At 41.1% G+C, this 24279-nt stretch overlaps 1 protein-coding gene across 1 annotated transcript in view; it reads left to right on the forward strand.

Annotated features, from left to right (window-relative positions):
• The window catches only part of MCUB (mitochondrial calcium uniporter dominant negative subunit beta), an 89969-nt gene that overhangs the window by 58949 nt on the left and 6741 nt on the right, over positions 1-24279 (forward strand). Inside the window, 3 exon segments of the mRNA XM_054508775.2 lie at positions 9522-9597; positions 10105-10275; positions 14654-14758. Of these exon segments, the coding sequence (XP_054364750.1) occupies positions 9522-9597; positions 10105-10275; positions 14654-14758 (352 nt within the window).

The following is a 24279-nucleotide window of genomic DNA, read 5'->3' on the forward strand; positions in this document are numbered from 1 at the left end:
CAAGTAAACTCCTTGGTTAGATAACTGTTTTGCTTTGAAGCTTGTCCTTGGGTCCATTAGTGTTTCATCATGATTTTTTGTAAAACCTCACCTAAGCCCTAGAGCTTTCATGATTTGTTTTTGCTTCTTTGTACCTACTCCTCCTCCACCCCCAAAATCAACTATATAGTAGCTCATTTTTTATGAGCTCTTCTGACTTGTCTCTAGATTACATTTTAAATCTGCCTAACAAAAATTGCACTTTGTAGCACGCACTGTTTAGTTATCTTACTAACGCTTCAGTCTCTCTCAGGGACTCCATGAATCATCAGTGTTAAAATAAATTTTTCTTTTTGATCTGGATAGTCCAGGAAGAGTAGTTTATAACATAACTGAAACAGAACAGAAACAGAAGTAATGCATACAGCAATTGGCTAGTAACCAGCAATAACTTCCACATGTTGAGTGTAGTATCTCAGCAAGACCATGTTTATATCCCTTCTGAGCACTTGGCATTTAAGCCATTATCTGGACTGACCTCAGCAGGATCCCTAAAATTCGTGTGTGTGTGTTTGTATATGTATGTATATGTATCTTCATTCTTCCTTTCCTCATTCGCTCCTTTCCTGTAGTATCTCAGCAAGACCATGTCTTGGCATTTAAGCCATCGTCCGGAGTGACCTCAGCGGGATCCCTAAAATTCATGTGCATGTGTGCATGTGTGTGTGTGTGTGTATGTATATGTATGTATATGTATCTTATTCTTCCTTCCTTTCCTCATTCACTCCTTTTTTTCCTCTCTTCAATAAGGAAGTGCTTTTGAGAGCGAATAACAAAGGACTACAACCCATACAGATGATACTAGACTAATTTGTTTGTTACCAAGCATATTGATCTGTTGAAATATTAAGAGTATATTGGCTTAAGAACACATTTACAATTAATAAATTGGTTTCACCATCATGAATGCAGTTTCTTAAGATTTGTTTGTAATAGAAGTACTTAATACTTTTTCCTCTTGTTCAGACCACTTGTCCCACGAAACTTTTTTTTTAATAAGGGTTCCACTAGTGTAGAGCTAGTTTTTTTTTAAAATTTTATTTTATTATGTTAGTCCCCATACATTACATCATTAGTTTTTGATGTAGTGTTCCATGATTCATTGTTTGTGTATAACACCCAGTGCTCCATTCAATACGTGCCCTCTTTAATACCCATCATGGGGCTAACCCATCCCCCTCCCCCTCCCCTCTAGAACCCTCAGGTTGTTTCTCAGAGTCCATAGTCTCTCATGGTTCGTCTCCCCCTCTGATTCCCCCCCTTCATTTTTCCCTTCCTACTATCTTTTTTTAAACATATAATGTATTATTTGTTTCAGAGGTACAGGTCTGTGATTAATCAGTCTTACATAGTTCACAGCGCTCACCATAGCACATACCCTCCCCAATGTCCATCACCCAGCCACCCCATCCCTCCCACCCCCACCACTCCAGCAACCCTCAGTTTGTTTCCTGAGATTAAGAGTCTCTTATGCTTTGTCTCCCTCTCTGGTTTCATCTTGTTTCATTTTTTCTTCCCTGCCCCTGTGATCCTCTGCCTTGTTTCTCAAATTCCTCATATCAGTGAGATCATTTGATACTTGTCTTTCTCTGATTGACTTATTTTGCTTAGCATAATACCCTCTAGTTCCATCCACGTCGTCGCAAATGGCAAGATTTTTTTGATGGCTGCATAATATTCCATTGTATATATATACCACTTCTTTATCCACTCATCTATTGATGGACATCTTGGCTCTTTCCACAGTTTGGCTATTGTGGACATTGCTGCTATAAACATCGGGGTACACGTACCCCTTCGGATACCTACATTTGTATCTTTGAGGTAAATACCCAGTAGTGCAATTGCTGGGTTGTACGGTAGCTCTATTTTCAACTTTGAGGGACCTCCATACTGAAAAAATGTCTTTTAAATGTGCATAACCGTGTCGCTAAGGTCTGAAAGTCTGTGTCCTCCCAATATTCATATACTGAAATCCTAACTCCCAATGGTAATGGTATTAGTAGGTGGGGCCTTTGGGAGTTGATGAGGTTGTGAGGGTGGAGCACTCATGTGCTATTACATCAGTACTAAGCTTATTTTCTTGATAAATTAAGTGATAAATACATTTGAATGGGAAAAAAAGGATGGGAAGTGATAGTACAAGCCTCATACGGTTGCTAGAAAGATTAAATAAGATATTGCATATAAAACATCTAGTTATACAAAGAGGGTGAGAAGAACATTCGAGATGGAGAACAGCATGTGCTATAGACCTGAGATCTGAGAAACTTGTCATGTTCTAGGAATTGAGAGGTAACCAGTAGGATCAGAGGAACACAAGCAAGGAAGAAAGGGAATGAGACAAGATTGGTGAGACAAGCAGCATCTCATTGGCCATGATAAGCTTTTGTTTTGTTGAAGCATAAAGGGAATCCATTGAAAAATTTTACGCAGAAGAGTGGGGTGATTGTGTTTGCATTTTAAGATCATCACTTTTGCTGCTTTGAGAAGGGTAGCATGGAGGAGAGCAAGGGTGGAAGCAAGTAAACGAGTTTGGAAACTGTTACAGTAGATCATGGTGGCCTGGACCAGAGTATTAACAATAAAAATGGAGAGGAGTGGATAAACTATGCAGGGAGAATGGATGGGTTGAAGGAATTGATGGCATCAAGAATGACTCCCGGGTTTGACTTGAGCAGCTAGGGAGATGGTGGGTCAGTTACTGCAGGGGGAAGATGAAACCAGAGGAAGGAAGTTTCGGGGGGTAAATCAAGAGTTTTGTTCTGGATAAATCCAGTCTCAGATGTACATGATTATGTAAGGGGACATGTTAGTCCAGCATTTGGATATCCTAGTCTGGAACTTGGGAGAGGTCGGGCTAGAGAGTTGAGGGGCTGGATAGAAAGAAGCCTGATGGTAGTTATGTTAAAGAGTGAATGGGAGTTGAGGCTGAACCAGCATAGATAAACTGAAAGTTTTGGCTAAGGAGAGCCTATGAATGGGGCAGTAGCTGGAGGGATATGTGGTTAATGGAGGGTTTGGACCTTGTTAAAGATGAGACATAGCAGATCATATCTGCCTACTGAATCTTTGTTGTGAGAAGTAGTGATAGGAGATGGAGTTAAGATTTTGAGATGTAGAAGATGGAGAGCAGCTGAGGACGGCTTGGCCTTTGAAGAAGAAGGTCACTTGATTGCGGTAGGCAAGGAAGTGATAGTAAGAATAGAGTTCTGTGGTTTTTATGGCAATGGGAATAGTATTTATGGCATGGGAAGGAGTGCAAAGGGCGAGGAAGCATGCAACAGTGAGCACTAGTCCGGAAACTGCAGTGCTTCCCGCGTCTGCAATCCGGGGTTGGGAGGTGGGTGGTGCTAGTGATGGTAAGGTGAGACCAGAGAAGCAGACAGGAATCAGCTCATGGCAAGTTTTCTTTGAAATTGTTTCTCTTTCCAATGGAGAGCAAAGAGAGGTTTTTAAACCTAGAAATAATTTGACTTTATATGATTTCAGAAGATTAGAATAGATCTTACTGTGGAATGGATTGGTGGGAAAAGCCAGTTAGGAAGCCATTGCAGTGATCTAGGAAGATGACAAGGACCTGAATGAGGGTGGCAGAGGGCGGAGATGGAGGGAGAGGATTGGATTCGGGGGCTCTGTGTGAATTAGAACCAGCATGCCTTAGTGGTAGTTCAGTTGTAACTACTGTCTGCCAGTTGATTTTATGGAATATTAGTTGTTGAGGATAGCTCTTGGGGCTCTAGTTCTAACGACTGGTAATGTTAGTGGTGTGAGTTCATTAAAATAAGAGGATCAGGTCTGTGGAGGAACAAGGAAGCTCGGTTCAGGAGGTATTGAGGTTGAGGTACCAGTGGGCTGTCCCAGTGAGGACACCTGGTGAGCCTCCAGCAGGAAACTGGTTCCTCCAGGGATGCCCAGATGTGTCTGTTACTGTTTGATTCTGAGCTTTATGAAGATTTGCTTGTTTGGGTTCAGACTACTATTAATCTGGAGTTGTACTGAATAAACAATATGAAGCAAAGAAAATATGCCCAACAAGAAGCTTGATAATACATTATCATACTGCTTTATGATCTAATCATCCTGCAATCTACTCTGAAGGAAAAAAATGCAAAGAAAGATTTATGTGCGAAGATGTTTAGAATCAGTTTAGCTGTAATGGTGAAAAATTGAATATAATACATAGAAAATAACCTGGAAGGTATACATCAGTGTTAACTGTGGTAATTCTAGGTGATGGTTTTATTGATGACTTTTCATTCTGTGAGTCTGTGATGTGTAGATTTTCTAAAATGAGCATGCATTCCTTTCCGATGAGGAAAAATGTATAGAAGTGGTGTATAAAAATGGAAATGTCCAACAATAGGTAAATAGTAAATTCTGGTACATCTGTAGGATAAGTGGTTATGGGGCATTTAAAATTATTTTGTTTATGAAAAGTTTTTGAGGTAGGTAAATGCTTATAAAACATTAATGATCCGTTCTCAGTGGACTATGATTACAAGAGCATATCTCTCTGAAGAAAGGCTGGCATAAACCTCGAAGATACTCCTACATTTATTTAACATATATTTATTGAGCCCCTACATTGTGTGTCAGGTGCTGGGGTACAGCAGTGAACCAGACCAGCTCCTTCCCTACTCCCAGGGAGCATGCACACTTGTGGGCGGAAAGGAAATAGCATTTGTACAAGTTGTGTGAAGGTAAAGCTTTCATTTCTCTAGGGTGAAAAACTAGGAGTGGAATCATTGGGTCACATGGGAAGTGTGTGTTTAACTTTATAAGAAACTGCCAGAAGTTTTCCAGAATGGTTGTACCATTTTATATGCTTGCCAGTAATGTGTGAGAATTAATTCCTCTTCAAGGTTTCTGTATATTTTTGTGTCATACCTGGGTGAAATATTGCCTAGTTCATTAGTTTTCTTTTCTATTGACTTTATCCGGTCTAGATTTATCTAATCCATTAAGCTGGCTTTCTTACACATACATAGATTTTTTTTTCTATTTCCAGATATCCTAATTAGTTGGTCATAGTTTTTTGTTTCTACTCGTTTTCTTATAATTTTTTGTTGATTTTCTAGAAGCTCATTCTCCCTTTTATCTCTTTGAAGACCCTAAATATAATTTATATTAAAGTCAGTTTTGAATGACTCTTATTTTTATTTTCCCTAAATGGAATTAATCTTCAAAATTTATTGGTTCCTTCTTAGTATTTAATTTCTCATATATTAGAATTTCGGATTACAGACTCTACAAGTTTATCTTTCATTCTGTACTCACCAGCTTCTGGCTAGTAATTTTCTTTTGCTTTCAACTGGGATCCCGTGGCCAGAGCCCAGAATCCCCGATTCTTAAATTGCCACCTTAGGGTCCCTGTCCTGGAATGTTGCAGTGATATTGGAGATATCACAGATCAAGTCATCACATCAGTGGAAGGCTAAAAGGGTCAAACTTTCAGTTACTTCTTATCATTTTCAGAAAAAGAGGTAAAAATACGACTCATAGAGTTATAAAAATGAACACCTAATACTGAAGAATTTATTTTACTCTTATAATGTAAAGAAGCCAGGCAGATGTTATATCCAGCCAAAAGGAGAAATGAAAATTGTACACATTTATATGGAGAAAAGAATTTTAAGGTGAATTTCAATTAGAAAACTGGTTGGGGGTGTGTCTGTGAGTCAGTTGGATCACTACCAGATTGGACAGAATTTACATACCTGTCCATTACCTACAGTTTAGATGGTTGCAGAATGGCTCCAAACCAGTGTAAAGGGCTAGAATGTGTTAACTTGAAAAAGTGTGCTACATAGACAATACATATTTTTCTATTGAAACATTTTTTTCTGCAGGACCCAGAACCTAGCAGACTTTCCACTTGAGCCTTGCTTATGACATTGTGTCTCTCTCTTGCTTTTGGTACAATGAGATACATGTGTTGTTTTTTAATGGAGCAGAGAGGGTCCCTTAAGTGTGAATTTATAACACCATTTTGAATGGAAACTGCATCTTGGGACGCCTGGGTGGCTTAGTCCGTTAAGCGTCTGCCTTCCACGCAGGTCATGGTCTCAGGGTAGTGGGATCGAGCCCCACATCTGGCTCCCTGCTCAACGGGGAGTCTGCTTCTCCCTCTCCCTCTGCCTCTCTCCCTGTCTTGTACTCTCTCTCTCTCAAATAAAAATAAAATCTTTAAAAAAAATTAAAGAAACTGCATCTTGATTTTATTAACAATAAGAAAGATATTTAATTGAAAATATGGCAGAACTTTAGAAGCAGTCTGGTCTTGTTAATTCGCCCCAACACATGCTTGTTACACATCTTCTTTCTCCTAACACCTGCCTCCCTTTTACTTTGAAGCTGAAACAGACCTCTCCTACGTTAATGATATTTTCCCTTTTGTCATCTTCTAATATAGCTGTCTCCTCCTTGTTCTCACAACCCCTATCTTCCTGAACAGTCTGCCTGTCAAAGATCAAGCGAGCTGGTATATCTTGAAGCTGGATTCCAACTTGTTCTGCTTGCAAAGCCTGCGTTCTTTCCACTGTGACCATCATGACCTTGCAGGGAGACTTAAAGAAGAAATGGCTTTTGAGCTAGACCTTGAGGGAATGACAGGATTGGTTAGGCAGAAGTAAATAAAGGGGCTTTCATGAGTATCATGAATCAAAATGGTTCTGTGCAGAAATTTAGCATAGTGCCCTAAAGGTCATTGAGGGTCCTCTAGAGCCCAGCTACTCAGAGTATGATCCTCACACCTGTAACTTCGGAAGGCAGCTATGCTCACCACTATACCACCAGCGCCACCTGTAACTTCAGTAATAACCCTGGGGCTTTTTGAAAATGCAGATTCTCACACCCTACCTCAGACCTACTAGATCAAAAATCTCAGCATGGAGTCCAGGAATCCGTGTTTTTAGCAAGCCCTATCTACGTAACAGTAGATGGTATTGTAGTATTCAGGTGATTCTTAGAGGCATGCAAATGTTTGAGAAAGCTTGGATAGTTTTCTCTGGCTACTCTACCTTTCAGAATTTCCTGGTTGTCAGGTGGTTGCCTCTAAAATGAATTCCTCAGTAGTAGACCAGAAATTTCATCAGCACCTTAAATGATAAATACTTCCTGATTGGGAATTACCATTGGCATCTAGGAACCTGACTCATAAGCTGCCTAGCTTTATATAGACTCTGCCATAGAATTTAGCTAGTATGTAAAAGTGGTAATATAGAGAAAAAAGCCTGGAAGGAGACATACCTAACCACTGTAAAAAATGATTCATGGCATTCATAAAGGTAGACTTTATTCAGGGGAACTATGACAGTGGGGTTTTGCAGTGGGGAGAGAGAGAGGGCTCAACTCCAAATACAACAAGGAAAAATGGGGATTTATATCAAAGGGCAGGGTGGGGTGGGGGTGGTGGATGGAAAATTACTAAGAGGGTAGGGTAATTGTTTGCTAAACTGACCTACCAGGATTCTTGCTGAAGGCAGACTAGGATTATCAGGTAATACCTATATATGTGGGGGATTGTGGAGAATGAGGAATTTGATTGGATATCGAGGGTGGAGGATTCTGGCTAAACTGACTGGATTCTTGCTAAAAGGGGCTCTTAGAGGACACACCCAAGGATGGGGCTCAGTCTGGCTTCGAGGAGCCAGAGTAAAGTTTAGTTAAGGAGAGAGTCTTTGTCACCACTAACAGTGATTATCTCTGGGGGAGGTTGTGGGATGGTGCAGAAGTGAAGGGGAGGGCTTTAACTTTTACACCCTATGACTTTTTTACATAGAGAAAGAAAGTCAAATTTACATATTTGACTTTTATACAGAGAGAATCGTTTATGTCATTAAATATTTTTAAAGAAGTATTTTGGTAGAGAATTCTGACGTGTTTTTCAGTGGATATGTTTTTCTCAGTTTCTTGTAGTTTAACTAAAAGTGGTAGGGGGAAAAAAAAACAGTATTGTACTGTCCATTATCCAAACTTGGAAAACTTCTGCATATCTTTATTCTCTGAGAGCTACATCTATCTTAAGAAATAGTCAGGGTTTTCTTCCTTTTCATCTTAGTAGTGAGTTATTTTTAGAAATAAAACTCAAATGAACAGCCTTAATAAATTAACGTGACATGATATTTTATTGTAACTAATAGCCATGTTGTGTGTAATACTAGAAATATGTATCTGAATGTTTTAACTTATTGATAACATTGTTTTGATTTTGAGCATAATGGAACATCATTTGAGTCATTGTCATTGTTTTCATTTTTCATAGCAGCGAGCACATTTTTAACTTTTTGATCTATTTTAATAGTGCACCCTTGCATAAATGAAAACTTGAAAAATATAATTTAGAAAAGAATTCTTGGGGCGCCTCGCTGGCTCAGTGGAGCATGCAACTCTTATCCTCAGGGTTGTGAGTTCGAGCCCCATGTTGGGTGTGGAGATTACTTAAAAATCTTAAAAATTAGAAAAATAGGGCGCCTGGGTGGCTCAGTCGGTTAAGCGACTGCCTTCGGCTCAGGTCATGATCCTGGAGTCCCTGGATCGAGTCCCGCATTGGGCTCCCTGCTTGGCAGGGAGCCTGCTTCTGCCTCTGACCCTCCCCCCTCTCATGTGCTCTCTCTCTCTCATTCTCTCTGTCTCAAATAAATAAATAAAAATCTTTAAAAAAAAAATTAGAAAAATAATTCCTCATTGCATAATTCTTGGCAAACTTGTTAATGCAAATAACCCTTTGCAAGATGATACATTAAAAAACACTGGTTGTTGGGGCACCTGGGTGGCTCAGTCAGCTAAGCATCTCAACTCTTGATCTCAGCTGAGGGCTTGAGCTCAGGGTCATGAGTTCAAGCCCTGTGTTCAGCTCTATGCTGGATGTAGAGCCTACTGAAAAAGAAAAAAACCCTGGATATTGTGGCTATGGTACTGATTCCTCTGTTACAGGTTCTTTTGAGTACCAAAGACCTATGACCCAGTTTTTCGGGTCTTTCTTTCAGGGACCACAGCGTCTCTGTGCCCTAGTGCGCCATGATGTCATCTGGCCTTCCTTAGCACCAGCACAACTGTCAACCAAACACCAACACAACTCTAAAACATGTCCCATAGTCAAGTAGCCATTTTAGATGTTTTAAGCCCAGCAATGCTTTCTGATGAACTTTCTGTGATGATGGAAATGTTCCCTTTCTGTGCTAACGTGGTAGCCACTAGGCACGCGGAGCTATCAAGCACTTGAAAGGTGGTGAAGGTGACTGAGAAACTGAATTATTAGTGTTAATTTTAATTTTAATAGTCACGTGTGGCTACTGCCTACCATATGGGACAACAAAGCCGTCAGAAAGGTTTGGTGAGCTTCTCTAAGGGCTTATCTGGGTATGTGTGGGAAGCTGAAGTGTTTATCATGCTTGTCTTGTAAGTTTAAAAAAATCTTCTGGTAAAGACACTTATTTCAACTTTCCCACTTTTTCTAAAAGAAGAAATTTTTCTTACAGGTTTTGTGTGTGAAGCTGTGTGGAAACCTAAAATACTATCCATCACATCTTTATAGTACAGTGGTGCCCCCTGATGGTAAGCTTTCTTATCACTTCTTAGATTCCTATGCTGATGTATTTCCATTCTTCCAAATAAAAGGAGAAGTAGGGGTTTCGAGCAAAATGGACTCTTCTTGTGCCCCTCCATTCTCCCCCCCCGCCCCGCCTCCCTCCCCCAGTTCACTTCCTCCCTTTTCTGCGGTCATAATATCTCTTACGTCTTTTGGCAAACTCCCACCCCAGCAACAGATGAGTTATAGATGAATTAGAAGCAGTTTCTGCCTTCCAGAACTTAACTCTTCACCTGGGAAGACTCTAAGCAGATAATATAATAAAGTGTGACACATGCTTAATGACATGTTATAGAGTGGTAGAGAATAGGTAACTTGTAGTGTAACGAAGGCACTGTTACAGGAGTTCAGAGGGTCATGAATTCCATATTTCAGCGTTCTTTATAGAATCTTGTATTTTAAAGTTGCCTTTTAAAAACTAAATTTTATCTATTCCTGTATTCCTACTTTTTTTTTTTTTTTTACCTCGACAGAAATAACAGTTAATTATAGACACGGCCTTCCCTTGATAACACTCACTTTGCCATCCAGAAAAGAGCGCTGTCAATTTGTGGTCAAACCAATGTCATCAACAGTTGGCTCCTTCCTTCAGGACCTGCAGAATGAAGATAAAGGTGTCAAAACTGCAGCCATCTTCACAGCAGGTATATATATATATATATATTTTTTTTTTTTTTTTCCACTTGTCTTTTTTTTTTTTTTTTTAAGATTTTATTTATTTGACAGAGAGAGAGAGACAGCGAGAGAGGGAACACAAGCAGGGGGAGTGGGAGAGGGAGAAGCAGGCTTCCCGCTGAGCAGGGAGCCCGATGCGGGGCTCGATCCCAGGACCTGGAATCATGACCTGAGCCGAAGGCAGACGCTCAACGACTGAGCCACCCAGGCGCCCCTCCACTTGTCTTTTTTTGAACATTTTTTTGTTTTTATTCTATACAGTTGATTCTTTAATTCATTATATAATAAATGGTTGGCCTTTACTGTGTCCTCCATTTTTGTATATCAGTAATATGAAAAAAATTAACTATTGAATAAAGAATTAGTGGAATAAGTTTAATGTAAATTTCAGTTACTTATTTCATAAACTTAACCCCCAGTTTTTTTCTGAGAATATTTTAATGACAGATATTAGCATGTAATTTTCAGCACAGTTTGAATAATTAGAAAACAAAATGCAGTTTTAATGATTAAAATAGCTAGTGAATAATTACATAAATAGTTCACTAATCTTTATTATAAAGCAATCATGGTCTTGTATGTTTTTTGATGGATTGTTTTCAGGAAGAATATATATATTTTTTAATACCAGTAGAGGTGGTTAATCACTAGACGTTTCAAGTTTTGGGATCTAGCTTTTATGTCCTCATGGTCTGAAGTGGTTCTTGGACCTACTGCCCCTACAATAGAATAAAGAATTCTTTACCCTAGCCCAACGTAGAGGCTACAAAAAGAGATAAATGACCAAATTTGCAATTTTATTTTATTGTAGTATGACATGCTTAGAATAAACTTTTTTTTTTTTTTTAAAGATTTTATTTATTTATTTGACAGAGAGAGACACAGCGAGAGAGGGAACACAAGCAGGGGGAGTAGGAAAGAGAGAAGCAGGCTTCCCACCGAGCAGGGAGCCCGATGCGGGGCTCGATCCCAGGACCCCGAGATCATGACCCGAGCCGAAGGCAGTCGCCCAACCAACTGAGCCACCCAGGCGCCCCTCTTAGAATAAACTTATTGAAGCATTAGTGATTACTGTTTCAGTTTTGAAAAGGAAATAAACCTTCTTCTTCCCTGTCCAAGTTCAGAACCAAATAAGGGGTAGATATAGAAGTTGGAAAAATAGAGATTAAGAATTTATTTACTAGAGGGTCTCATGCTGAGTGAAATAAGTCAGAGAAAGATAGTTATCATACGATCTCACATGTGGAATTTAAGAAACAAAACAGAGGATCATAAGGGAAGGGACGGAAAAATAAGACAGAATCAGAGAGGGAGACAAACCATAAAGAGACTCCTAACTCTAGGAAACAAACTGAGGGTTGCTGGAGGGGAGGGGGTGGGGGGTTGAGGTAATTGGGTGTTGGACATTGGGGAGGGCATGTGATGTAATGAGCACTGGGTGTTATATAAGACTGATGAATCACTAAACACTCTCTCTGAAACTAATAATACACTATATATTAGTTAATTGAATTTAAATTAAAAAAAAAGAATTACTCAACAAATTGAGCATCTAACCTGTTCCAGGCACTGTTCTAGGTGCCAGAGGCAGAGCAAAGAACAATAGAGGTAAAAAAAAGTCCTGCTCTTTTTGAGGTTATCTTCTAAAAGAAGAAAAAGGTGAAGAAAATATGTAGTATGTTAGATAATAAATATTACAGAGAAAAAGAGTGGGGGCTGTGGTGGTGGGGAGGTGCCTGTGGAGTGGGTGTTTATGTGGTGTGGGGGGAGATGCTCTGGAGTTGGGGGCGTGTTGTGTGGTGGGAGGTGCTCACAGAGTGGGGAGTGTGGCGGCGGCGGGGAGACGCTCACAGAGTCTGGGAGTGTGCTGTGGGGGACCACGGCGTAGGGAGAGATGCTTGCAGAGTGGGAGTGTGTGTGCTGTGGGAGGAGGTGCTTTCAGAATGGGGGCTGATGGGGGGAGGTGTGAGAGGAGATGCTCTCGGGGAGGCAGGGTTGGTGGGGGGCGGGGAATGCTCACTAAGGTCAGGTCCTAGGAATGCCTGGAAGAGAAGGGGGAGCTGTGTCGATGGGAGGGCGCTCCTGGCAGAGGCCCAGCTGTGGGAGCCCAGCCTCTGTGGCTGCAAAGGAGGCAGCTGGGTGAAGTAGGATGGGAGGGACAGGTCAGGAAAACTGTACTGTAGGTTGTGGTAAGGACTTTGAATTTAACTGGAAGGGGACCTTTTTCCTGACAAAACCAGGATCCGAGAAGAAGGTTTTAGTCCTGTGGCCACAGTGGCCTAGCACTTCATCTCTGAACTAGACTGAACAGTCCCAGGAGCACTGAACGCCCGTGGGCCTTCTGCCCTGGGCCAGCACCTGCCTTCCTAAGCTTCTAAGAGCCGGCAACTGGCTGCCAGCCCGTGTGCCTGGGCTGGGGGGAGGGCACCGAGCACAGTGCTTGCCTGGTGGTGTGGACTCAGTAAGTGCCCCTTAAGTGAATGAAACAAACGAGGCTAAAGCGGTGATTGACATGGACCCTGCTTGTTTCTAAAAATCTGAGTAGCTTTAAAACATAAAGCACAAAGGAAAAGACTAGAAATCTTAGAGAAAAAGGGCTCTTTAGACTGAGTGAAAACACTTTATTGGGGTTTAAATCAGTACTTCCCCAAGAATTGGTGAAGAATTCAAGACTCTATCATTAGCTCCTCAAAGAGTGTTTCGTGTCCATTTCCTGCTGTTCCTGTATTAGTATAAAGGATAATGTAGTACTTCGACTGAGAAATCGTACCCAGGTGATTGCTTTTTGTAGCCCTATTTTAAGGAGTAGGTTTGAAGTCATTTAAATGTAAATTTTTAAATGACACGTGCAAAGTCATATAAAATGATTGGTGTGTTGCCAATCTTTAAAAAGAGAGGTTCTGTGGGCGGAATTTGCCTGCCTTTAATTTGGGCTTGAAAAGAGTGTTCTAAGCTTGTCACAGTTTTGCCCATAGTGTGGGTTGAATTATTTGGCAATTCCTGGGAAAATGATGTCACCCCAACTGATGAACAGGAACCCAAACAGCCAAATTCGAGGAACAGACCCAGGTGCAGACTTGACTCGCTGCCTTCTGGAACAAAAGGACTACGGAGAGCCAGACAGCAGGCAGACAACCAGGTTCTTCCTGATTTTACCGGCAGCATTACTGCTGTCATGCATATTAATGTAGCCGCAGTAGCTGTGGTTGGCTGTAGCCTGGCAAATGCCAGGCTGCGTGAACATACCGTCCTGGACCTTATATCACTTCTGCGTGGACTGTTCTAAAGGGAGAATGATAGAGAAACTCCCCCCCGCTCCCCCACCGCCAGTGTTCTGCTTACTGTTCAGATAGTTTGCTTTCTCAACACCTGGGTTCCATTAAAGTTTAGTTCCAAAATAAAAAACCAGGCTATCTGAGAGACTGTGCAAAGCACACTGAGGTTAAAATTTTCCAGGAGGTTTTTTTTTTTTTTTCCCGTTTTCCTTGAATTGTTCCTAGGATATTTGAAATTACTATTAGAATCTCTCCTACCATTTACGACCTCCATAAAAACCACACACATGCAGACTGACTCCTTGGGTTTAATTACGTTTATTACAGTCCCTGCCGCCCCCAGCTCCTGGAAGATTCGCCTCTCTTCACCTTTCCCCAGCTAGAACAGTAGGGAGTCCTGTGTGGTCGTGGTTGGTGGTGCTGTTTGGCTACCAAGTTTGAACAAATCAGTCACCTCTAATAATTAAAAGGCTTTTAAATGTTACTATCTGTGTGCCTTACACATACCAGTCAGGGGCTTAGCTCTCAGCAGCAGATAAGGACTCTGGCTGAGCAACGGAGTATGTCAGTAGGCTCTGGAGATTGGAATTGACAGAAAGCCAGGCTCAGAAGGCAGGAACCGAGGGAGAACATCAGCAAAGACCACGTTAGCCTGGGATCTATCTACCTGATGGGCTTTGTTGCTGATACCCGCACCTCCTCCCCCTGCCCCAAAGTGTCACCTCCACTGCTCTGGCCTTGCTGTGAAGAGTTCCCATGTCCCCTGAAGCTTTGCGTGACCTTGTGTAGATAGAGTCCTGCCAGGAACATCTGCCTAGATCCCAGCCCAGCTGACAGAGTGTGGAGAGGGAGCACCTGCGTGCTGTTTGGTCTAGTGTAATGGGAGGCAGAGCAGGAAGGAAGGATTCCTCACTGTGGGAACAGTATTGGGTATTGGAGAGCCCCCCAAAATGAAAGTGTCCACTCCTGTATTGTAAAGACCCGAGTTAGTAAATATTTTTCTATCTGTTGGAAAAATGGTTTTTACTGTCTAAAACAAGGACATATTTTCACATGATGTTTTTTCTCTCAGATGGCAGTGAAATTCCAGCTTCGACCTTAATGGAAATTTTGCTAATGAATGATTTTAAGCTTGTCATTAACAAAATAACATATGATGTACAGTGCCCCAAGAAAGGTAAGAGACACAGCTATGTAACTATCTTAACATTTCCCCTTAGTTGTGGGATTTTACAGGGAACAAGCTTAAGAACCTTCTTAATTAACCAAATGACCAAGAAGGCTTTGGAGAACCGATGTTTAAGCTTTTCTAGCAGGGGTATGAATGATCAGTAGCAGTTGCCCAGCAGGACTTTTTAGTGTCGTATACTTCTTTTACACTTTTAAGATTTCATTTACGATCTTGAATGCTTAACCTGACATTATTGGGTTAAGAAGAAGTGGGCCTGAAAATCATGACTCCAAGTGTGTATCCTGTAGCACTTAACTCTTTTTTCAAAAATAGACTTGATTTTTTTAGAGTAGTTTTAGTAGGTTCATAGTAAGATTGAGCAGATAGTATACAGTTCCCATGTACTCTCTGTCCCCTGCCCCATAGCCTCCCCCACTGTTGGGCACCAGAGTGGTACATTTGTTACGATCCGTGAACCTACGCTGGCCCTTCATTATTACTCAGTTCACTCTTGGGTTTTGATAAATGTATAATGACATATATCCACCATTGTAGTATCATGCAGAGTAATTCCACTACCCAAAAGTCCTCTGTGATCTGCCTGATCCCTTCCACCCCCCCAACCACTGGCAACCACTAATCTGTTTACTGTCTCCATAGTTTTGCCTTTTTCAGAATGTTATGTAGTTGGTATCATATAGTATGAGGCATTTGTAGGTTTTTGTGTAGACATAAGTTTTTGGTGCGTTTGGGTAAATGCCAAGGAGCATGATTGCTGGATTGTACGTTAAGAGTATGTTTAGTTTTGTAAGAAACTGGCAAACTGTCTTCCAAAGTGGCTGTAGCATTTTGCACGCCCATCCGCAGTGAGTGAGAGTTCCTGCTGCTCCACGTCCTTGACAGCTTTTAGCCTTGTCAGTGTTTGGGATTTTGGCCATTCTAATAGGCGTGTAATAGCTTATTTTTTTAACTTGTACTTGCTTAATGGCATATGACTTCAGATGCTTACTGCATTCTTTGGTGAGGTGTCTGTTCAAGTCTTTGGCCCATTTTTTTAAGCAGGTTGTCCATTTTTTTTTAATTGTTGATATAAGATTGTTTTGCATATTTTATTTTATTTTAAAGATTTTATTTATTTATTTATTTATTTGACAGAGAAAGAGCAGGAACACAAGCAGGGGGAGTGGGGGAGGGAGAAGTAGGCCCCACTGCAGAGCAGGAAGACTGATGAAGGGACTTGATCCCAGGACCCAGGGATCATGACCTGAGCTGAAGGCAGTCGCTTAACCAACTGAGCCACCCAGGCACCCCTGTTTTGCGTATTTTAGGTAACAGTTCATATCAGATCTCTCCTTTGCAAATATTTTTTTCCCAATCTGTAGCTTGTTTTCTCATTCTCTTGGCATTGTCTTTTGTAGAGCAGAGGTTTTAATTTTAATGAAGCCCTGGTCTTGGCAGGAAAGCTTCAAGTTTCTCACCATTAAATATGATGGTAGATGTTTTTATCAAGTTGAGGAAGTTCCCCTCCATTCCTATTTTGCTGAGGGTTGTCATCATGAATAGGTATTGGATCTTGTCAAATGCTTTTCTGCATTTCTTGGTATGATCACATGATTTTTCTTCTTTAGCTTGTTGTAATGGATTGCATTAATTGACTTTGGAAAGTTGAACCAACCTTCCATATCTCTAATAAATCCCACTTGGTTGTGGTGCGTAATTGTTTTTATACATTGTTGGATTCAGTTTGCTAATATTTTGTTGAGGATTTTTGCATCCTTGTTCATGGGAGATATTGGTCTTTAATTTTCTTTTTCTATAATGTCTTTTGTCTGATTTTTGCGTTAGGGTAATGCCTCATAGAATGAGTTAGGAATTATTCCCTCTGCATCTGTCTTCTGGAAGGGACTGTAGAGAACTGGTATAATTTCTTATATGTTGAGTAGAATTCACCATGAACCCATTGGGGCCTAGTGCTTTCCATTTTGGAAGGTTATTAATTATTGATTCAATTTTTTAAATAGATAAGGCCTATTCATATTGTCTATTTTTTCTTGTGTGTGTTCTGCCAGTGTGTCTTTTTAAAGAATTGATCCATTTAATGTGGGTTATTAAATTTGTAAGCATGGAGTTATTCATCACATCCTTTATTATCCTTTTAATGTTCATGGGATTTATAATGATGTTAGTATGTATAAACTGATATTAATCATTTGTCTTCTCTTTTTTTTCTTGTCCTGGCTAGGGGTTTATCAATTTTATTGATCTCTTCAAAGAACTAGCTTTTGGTTTCATTGATTTTCTTTATTGACTTTCTGTTCTCAGTTTCACTGATTTTTTTGTTTGTTTGTTTTAAGATTTTATTCTTAAGTAATCTCTACACCCGACATGGGGCTCGAACACAACCCCAAGATCAAGAGTTGCATGCTCTTCCGACTGAGCCAGCTAGGCACACCTCAATTTCATTGGTTTCTGCTCTTTTATTTCTTTTCTTCTGCTTATGTTGAATTTAATTTGCTCCTCTTTTTCTAGTTTCCTACAGTGGAAACTTATTGATTTTAGATGTTTCTTCTTTTCTAATGTATGCATTCAATGCTATAAATTTTCCTCTGAGCACTGCTTTGTTTCATCCTACAGGTTTTGATAAGTTGTGTTTTCATTTTCATGTAGTTTAGAATATTGTATAACTTTTCTTGATTGCTTATTTGACCCATATGTTATTTAGAAGTGTGTTGTTTAATTGCCAAATATTTTGCGATTTTCCAGCCCTCTTTTTGATTTCTACTTAAATTCCACTGTGGTCTGAGGGCATCATTGTATGATTTATATTTTGCATTTGTTTGAATGTGGCCCCAAGTGATGTTTATCTTGGTGAATGTTCCATGTAAGCTTGAGAAGAATGTGTATTATCGGTTGTTGGATGAAATAGTCTATTGAGGGGGGCACCTGGGTGGCTCAGTTGGTTAAGCGACTGCCTTCGGCTCAGGTCGTGATCCTGGAGTCCCAGGATCGAGTCCCGCATCGGGCTCCCTGCTCGGCAGGGAGTCTGCTTCTCCCTCTGACCCTCCTCCCTCTCATGCTCTCTGTCTCTCATTCTCTCTCTCTCAAATAAATAAATAAAAAATCTTTAAAAAAAAAAAAAAAGAAATAGTCTATTGAGGTTAATTCTGTCTAGATGATTGATGGTACTGTTGAGTTTAGCTATGTCCTTAATGATTTTTTTGCTGGCTAGGTCTCTCCATATCTGATAGAGAGGTATTGAAGTCTCCAGCTATTACTGGATTTATTTCTTCCTCCTTGCAGTTCTGTCAGTTTTGCCTCTCATGTTTTGACACTTTGTTGTTAGTTACATACACATTAAGAGTTACTGTGTTTTCTTGGAGAATTGACTCCTTTATGTAATTATGTAATGCCCTTCTTTATCCATGATAACTTTCCTTACTCTGAAGTCTGCTGTATCTGAAATTAATATAATTATTCCAGCTTTCTTTTTCATTTAGATATATATAAACTATAATATTAGTTTCAGATATACAACATAATTTAATATTTGTATATATTGCAAAATGATCACCACAGTAAGTCTAGTTAGTATCCATCCATATATAGTTATAATTTTTTTTCCAGCTTGTTTTTGATTAGTGTTAGCATGGTATATCTTCCTCCCTCCCTTTTTCATCTATGTATGTCTTTATATTTAAAGAGGATTTCTTAAATGAAGGGGGGGAAATCGGAGGGGGAGACAAACCATGAGAGACTATGGACTCTGAGAAACAAACTGAGGGTTCTAGAGGGGAGAAGGTGGAGGGACGGGTTAGCCTGGTGATGGGTATTAAAGAGGGCATGTACTGAATTGAGCACTGGGTGTAATATGCAAACAATGAATCATGGAGCACTACATCAAAAACTAATGATGTAATATATGGTGACTAACATAACAATTAAAAAAATAAAAAATAAAGAGGATTTTTTGTAGACAACCTGTGGTTGGGCCTTGTTTTTTAATCCAGTCTAATCTGTCTTTTAATTGGTGTTTTTAGACCATTGATATCTTAAAGTGATTGTTGCTATAGTCTGATTAGTATCTATGATATTTGTTACTTCTATTTCTTGCCCCTTTGTTTCTAATTTTGTCTCCTAGTCTTTGAAGGCGTTTTGTGTTTTTTTTTTTTTTTAAGATTTTAGTTATTAGAGAGTGCATGCACATGAGCAGGGTGAGGGGCAGAGGGAGAGGGAAAAGCAGACTCCCTGCTCAGCAGGGAGCCCAACATGGGGCTCAATCCCAAGACCCCAAGATCACAACCTGGACTACCCAGGCGCCCCTGCCTTTTGTGGTTTTAATGGAGCATTTTATGATTCCATTTTCTATTGTATCATATCAGTGATACTTCTAAATTTTACTTTTTTTAGTGATTGCCCTACATTTTGCCATATACATTTACAATTAACCCAAATTCACTTTTTTTTTTAAAGTTCTTTTTCTTTTTTTTTCTTTTTTTTCCTAAGTAGGCTCCATGCTGGGCGTGGCTTGAACTCAGTTTGGGGCTTGAACTCAGAACCCTGAGATCAAGACCCGAGCCAATATAACCAACTGAGCCACGTAGACACCCCTAAAGATTTTAAGTAATCTCTACACCCACTGTGGGCCTCGAACTTACAACCCCGAGACCAAGAATTGCACGCATTACCAACTGAGCCAGCCAGGCACCTCCAAATCCACTTTTAAATAACACCAGACTATTTCACAGGCATTGCAAGTACCTTGAAATAACCATGTATTTCTTTTCCTTTTTTTTTTTAAGATTTTATTTATTTATTTGACAGAGACAGACACAGTGAGAGAGGGAACACAAGCAGGGGGAGTGGAAGAGGGAGAAGCAGGCTTCCCGCGGAGCAGGGAGCCCGATGTGGGGCTCGATCCCAGGACCCTGGGACCATGACCTGAGCCAAAGGCAGATGCTCAATGACTGAGCCACCCAGGCACCCAAAATAACCATGTATTTCTAATTCTTTCTTCCCATCCCTTATCATTCATTTCACTCATATATAAGCTATAAGCACTGAATACAATTTTTGCTGCTATTATTTTGAACAGACTGTTGTTACATCAATTAATAAGTGAAAGGAAAAATACATTTTAATTTTGTCTTCCCTTATTCCTTCTTTAACGTAGAATTCCTTTATTTATGTAGATCTAGGTTTCTGACCTTGCATCATTGTCCTCCCTTCACTTTTTTTTTTTAAAGATTTATTTTATTTATTTGAGAGAGCAAGAATGAGAGAGAGTACATGAGAGGGGGGAGGGTCAGAGGGAGAAGCAGGCTCCTCGCTGAGCAGGGAGCCCGATGTGGGACTTGACCCCAGGACTCCAGGATCATGACCTGAGCCGAAGGCAGTCGCTTAACCAACTGAGCCACCCAGGCGCCCTCCTCCCTTCACTTTTAACACTTCTCACAAGGCAGGGCTACTGGCAGCAAGTTCTCCAACTTTTGTTTTGAGAAAGTCTTCATTTCTCCACTTTTGAAGGATACTTTGGTGGGATACAGAATTCTAGGTTTGTGGCCTTTTTTTTTTTTTCCACGTTGACATAAAATGAACGCACCTTCTATAATTTCTAAAAGGAAGAGAATTTTATCGGGGTCCAGGTTAGGACAGCTGCCAGGATACGCAGTCTTCAAAAAGCAGAGGGTGCTCTGTCAAAGGAACGGTTGGTGCAGGTTATTTACATTTTTTTTTTTAAAGATTTTATTTATTTATTTGACAGAGACAGAGACAGCGGTAGAGGGAACACAAGCAGGGGGAGTGGGAGAGGGAGAAGCAGGCTTCCCGCTGAGCAGGGAGCCCGATGTGGGGCTCGATCCTGGGACCCTGGGATCATGACCTGAGCTGAAGGCAGCCGCTTAACGACTGAGCCACCCAGGTGCCCAGGTTGTTTACATTTTTTGCATAAAAAGTTACAAGTCGTTAGACAAAGGACATTTCAGAAAGTTGCCGACCTTAAGTTTCTAGTATATTCAGAGCTGTTGGACTTTAATCCTATGGGAACCAGGGAAGTTTCTTCCTTTTAATTTTGTTCAGAATGGTCTTTTGGGGTGGTTTCCTTTTTTTTTTTTTTTTTTTTTAAGACTTTATTTATTTGACAGCGAGTGAGCACAAGCAGGGGGAGCGGGAGGGAGAGGGAGAAGCAGGCTTCCCTCGAGCAGGGAGCCCGATGCGGGGCTTGATCCCAGGACCCCGGGATCATGACCTGAGCCCTAGGTAGATGCTTAACTGACTGAGCCACCCAGGTGCCCCTGGGGTTGTTTTCTTTAACAAAGCAGATGTACAGCATGTGTGAGGGGAGAAGTAGACCCTGCTTTGAGGTTTTGCCAAGTCATTTTGACCTTGGTAAATGGTAAAGTATAGGGCCCAAGACAGGAAGTTGAAAATTTATTTTATCGCTCTCAAGGCTGAGTTTTCCCTCTGTCTCCTCCTTGCTGGTGTCGTTTTCCGGAGGGGTCAGGTGTAATTTTCATCTGTGCTCTTTGGTAGGTGAGGCATTCTTTCTTCTGGTTTCTTTCAAGGTTTTTTCTTTATCTTTGACTTTCTGCAGTTTGAATATGATATGCCTTCTTGCTTTTTCCCTTGCTGCATAATTTTTTGTTCAAAGTTGGGCATGATGTGTTAGATAGTAGAAACTGAAGCAAGTAGGTGTTTAATGTGAGGTTTTATGTGTATCCAGCTAAGAGGCTGTTTGCTGTAGCTGCAGGTATTAGAGACTTGAGTTTCTTCTAGTGTCTCTGTTTTTGTCTTGCCTGTTGTCTCTGAGTTTCCCTAGAAATTCTTTCTTGGAGTCTGCGTCTTGCACAGAACCGCGGCCCTGTTGATGTGGTGGTAAGGTCTTGGGGGTGGGGGAGAAACATTTTATAAACCTACGATTGAATCTCGGGTGTTGTATTGGGCCAGAATTCCTGGGCTGCAACTTTCAGAAGAGTTTCTTAGCCTTTTTATTTTTCCTTCCCCTATGTGAGAGAGGAAGACTAGAGGGGGCTGGAGTGTGCTCACTGCCCTTCCTCCAAGCCAGAGAAGGCTCTGGTAAAGTAGTTTCCTTGCTGTGGAGAAAGTTATGCTCAGGGCTGATGCAGAATGGTTACTTTTCCCCTCTCCCTGCTCCAAGCACCAGGTTATGTGATCTCTGACCTTCACTGTGAGAACCTGTGGGGTTCCTGGAGGTAAAACTCATGAATGTGTTTTATTTCTCAAACTGGTTCACACTGAGCCTCCAGCAAATCCCCAGTTAAGTGTAAGTGTTCCTGCCAGTATTGGCTCCAGAGGCTTCTGTTCCCAGTAAGCTGTGACTGTAGAACGCAGCAAGAAGGAATTAGTAAGTTTGTGCCTTAATAAATAGATCGATAAATAAGGGCAGGCTCTTGTTTATAGTTAGGATGCTAAGTGCTGACTGGTAAATGTGGGAGGGCTGCTGCAATCGAAAAGTCATATTGCAGCCAGATTCTCCCAATTCTGCATCAGCCAAGAAGTCTCAGAAGGTGCCAATGAGAAGGGAATAGGGGAGGGGAGGGGATTTAGATTAAAAAAGAATAAAGGCTAACACAGAGAAATGGGAGTAAGTCCCAAGGAGCTTAAGGGGGCTCCCACTGATGATAGCGGGCCCAGTTGAACACCATAGCTCCCATATCTTGTGACTTGCCCCCATTTTTATTTCAAGCTTTTTCTTACTTTCTGGTATAACTAGATGATCCAGTCTGATCTTGTACCCCAGCATTGGTGTCAGCCATTTCTCTGAGGATCCCTTGAAGAAGAAAATATATTTTTAAATTTTAATTGTGTGTTTGAAAGTTTTATGGAATTTTCAAACACAAACAAGTATAGAGAAATTAAAATGAATCCGTCCTTTCAACAACTGTGAACTTTCTTCTACTGTTAATTTTTCTTAAAAATCAGGGCAGTATTTAAGAGAGAAGGATGGTAGAAGTTGAGAAATACAGAAGTGGAAACCCCTGTTAAGATAGAAAGTTCATGTTCAGTGAGTCCCCAATACTCTGGAAGGTCTTCTGCTTCCTTTCTCTGGGTTGATATTTGAGGAAACAAGTGGAAATAAATGTTTTTTTAAGGCATCTCATTGTTCTACTTGACCTTACTGTCCTGCAAGCCCCAACATGTCACATAAGCCTTAGGTCCACGTGGACTAAATTGCAACCTCCCTCCTGCCAGCTCCCTGGGAGGAGAGCCCTCTCCCTGCCTGGAGGGGTGGTTTGCTGGGATCGTGTTGCCCGGGTGCGCCCACGCCTCCCTGTCCTCGGGCTTACCAGGTGCCTTGCTGAGCACCAAGTCCCACTGGCTCAGGTTCACAGTGTGAATTCAACTAATGGGCACAGGAGCGATGGTTGGAAGGAAGATGACAGAGGAATTATACTGGATTAATAGAAAATGCAGTTTGTAAAAAATTCGGAATTAAAAGATGTATTTAAACTCCGTTTCTTTTCTAAAGCATTGGCAAATTTGGATTTGAAAATTCAGGCTATGAAAATGAAATTCACATTGAGGACACCTATAAAAGGAATAAACAGCTTCTGGTTTTTGTTAGGTGATACCACAGACAAATGTTTGTTTATGTATTTAGAGAAATGTTTAAATTGGTAACACAACATATGAATTTTGCAGTGCCATTTCTGAAAGACCATAGCTTGTCACTGAACTCAGATAAACATTTTGTGTCACTTAACAAAGACTCTCTCTTTGACCAAACTTGAGCCAGGTGCCTCTGAGCCCTCTTCTTGACTAGACCTCAGCCTTGACCTATAAAAAGATTGCGGATTCTCAGGGCGCCTGGGTGGCTCAGTCGTTAAGCGTCTGCCTTCGGCTCAGATCATGATCCCGGGGTCCTGGGGTCGAGCCCGCATGGGGCTCCCTGCTCCGCGGGAAGCCTGCTTCTCCCTCTCCCACTCCCCCTGCTTGTGTTCCCTCTCTCGCTGTGTGTCTCTCTGTCAAATAAATAAATAAAATCTTAAAAAAAATTGCAGATTCTCCACACAAATGATTTTGTTCACCTCCTGCCCCTAAGAGACTTGAACAAACACCAGCAGAGCTTCTGCCAGCTCAAGGGCCTATCCCTAGGATTAGACTACAGCCCTCCTAAAATGCTTGCCTGGGGAAGTGCAGCACTGTCAGGAGAACTGTTTGTCCAGGAGAACTGTTTGTCCAGGGAAAGCCTGGTGATAAGCAGATAGGTCTGTGAACCCCCTCTTCTAGCAGTTACTTTGGAAAGCTTGCAATTATAAATCCTTTCTCTGTGCCTTTGAAGTGTATTGCTTCTACCACCCAGAACTGCTGTCTCAAGGACCTGAGAACCGCAGACGTCGAGGGAGGGAATTCTTGCTCTCACCCCCAGCGGGGCGGCTGCCTTGCTCTGACTTGCATAGTGCCCTCTGTCTGTTTCTCTTCCGCCCAAGTACTCATTTACAACACAAATGGCCTAGTCTGGTTAACCAACAGCCTTCACACCCAGTTTTTGTAGATTTCCCCTTCTAAGG

Source organism: Mirounga angustirostris, unplaced genomic scaffold (genome assembly GCF_029215605.1).
Source record: "Mirounga angustirostris isolate CCGP_5_RB_7025 unplaced genomic scaffold, mMirAng1.0.hap1 SCAF_2, whole genome shotgun sequence".
Classification (NCBI taxonomy): Eukaryota; Metazoa; Chordata; class Mammalia; order Carnivora; family Phocidae; genus Mirounga; species Mirounga angustirostris.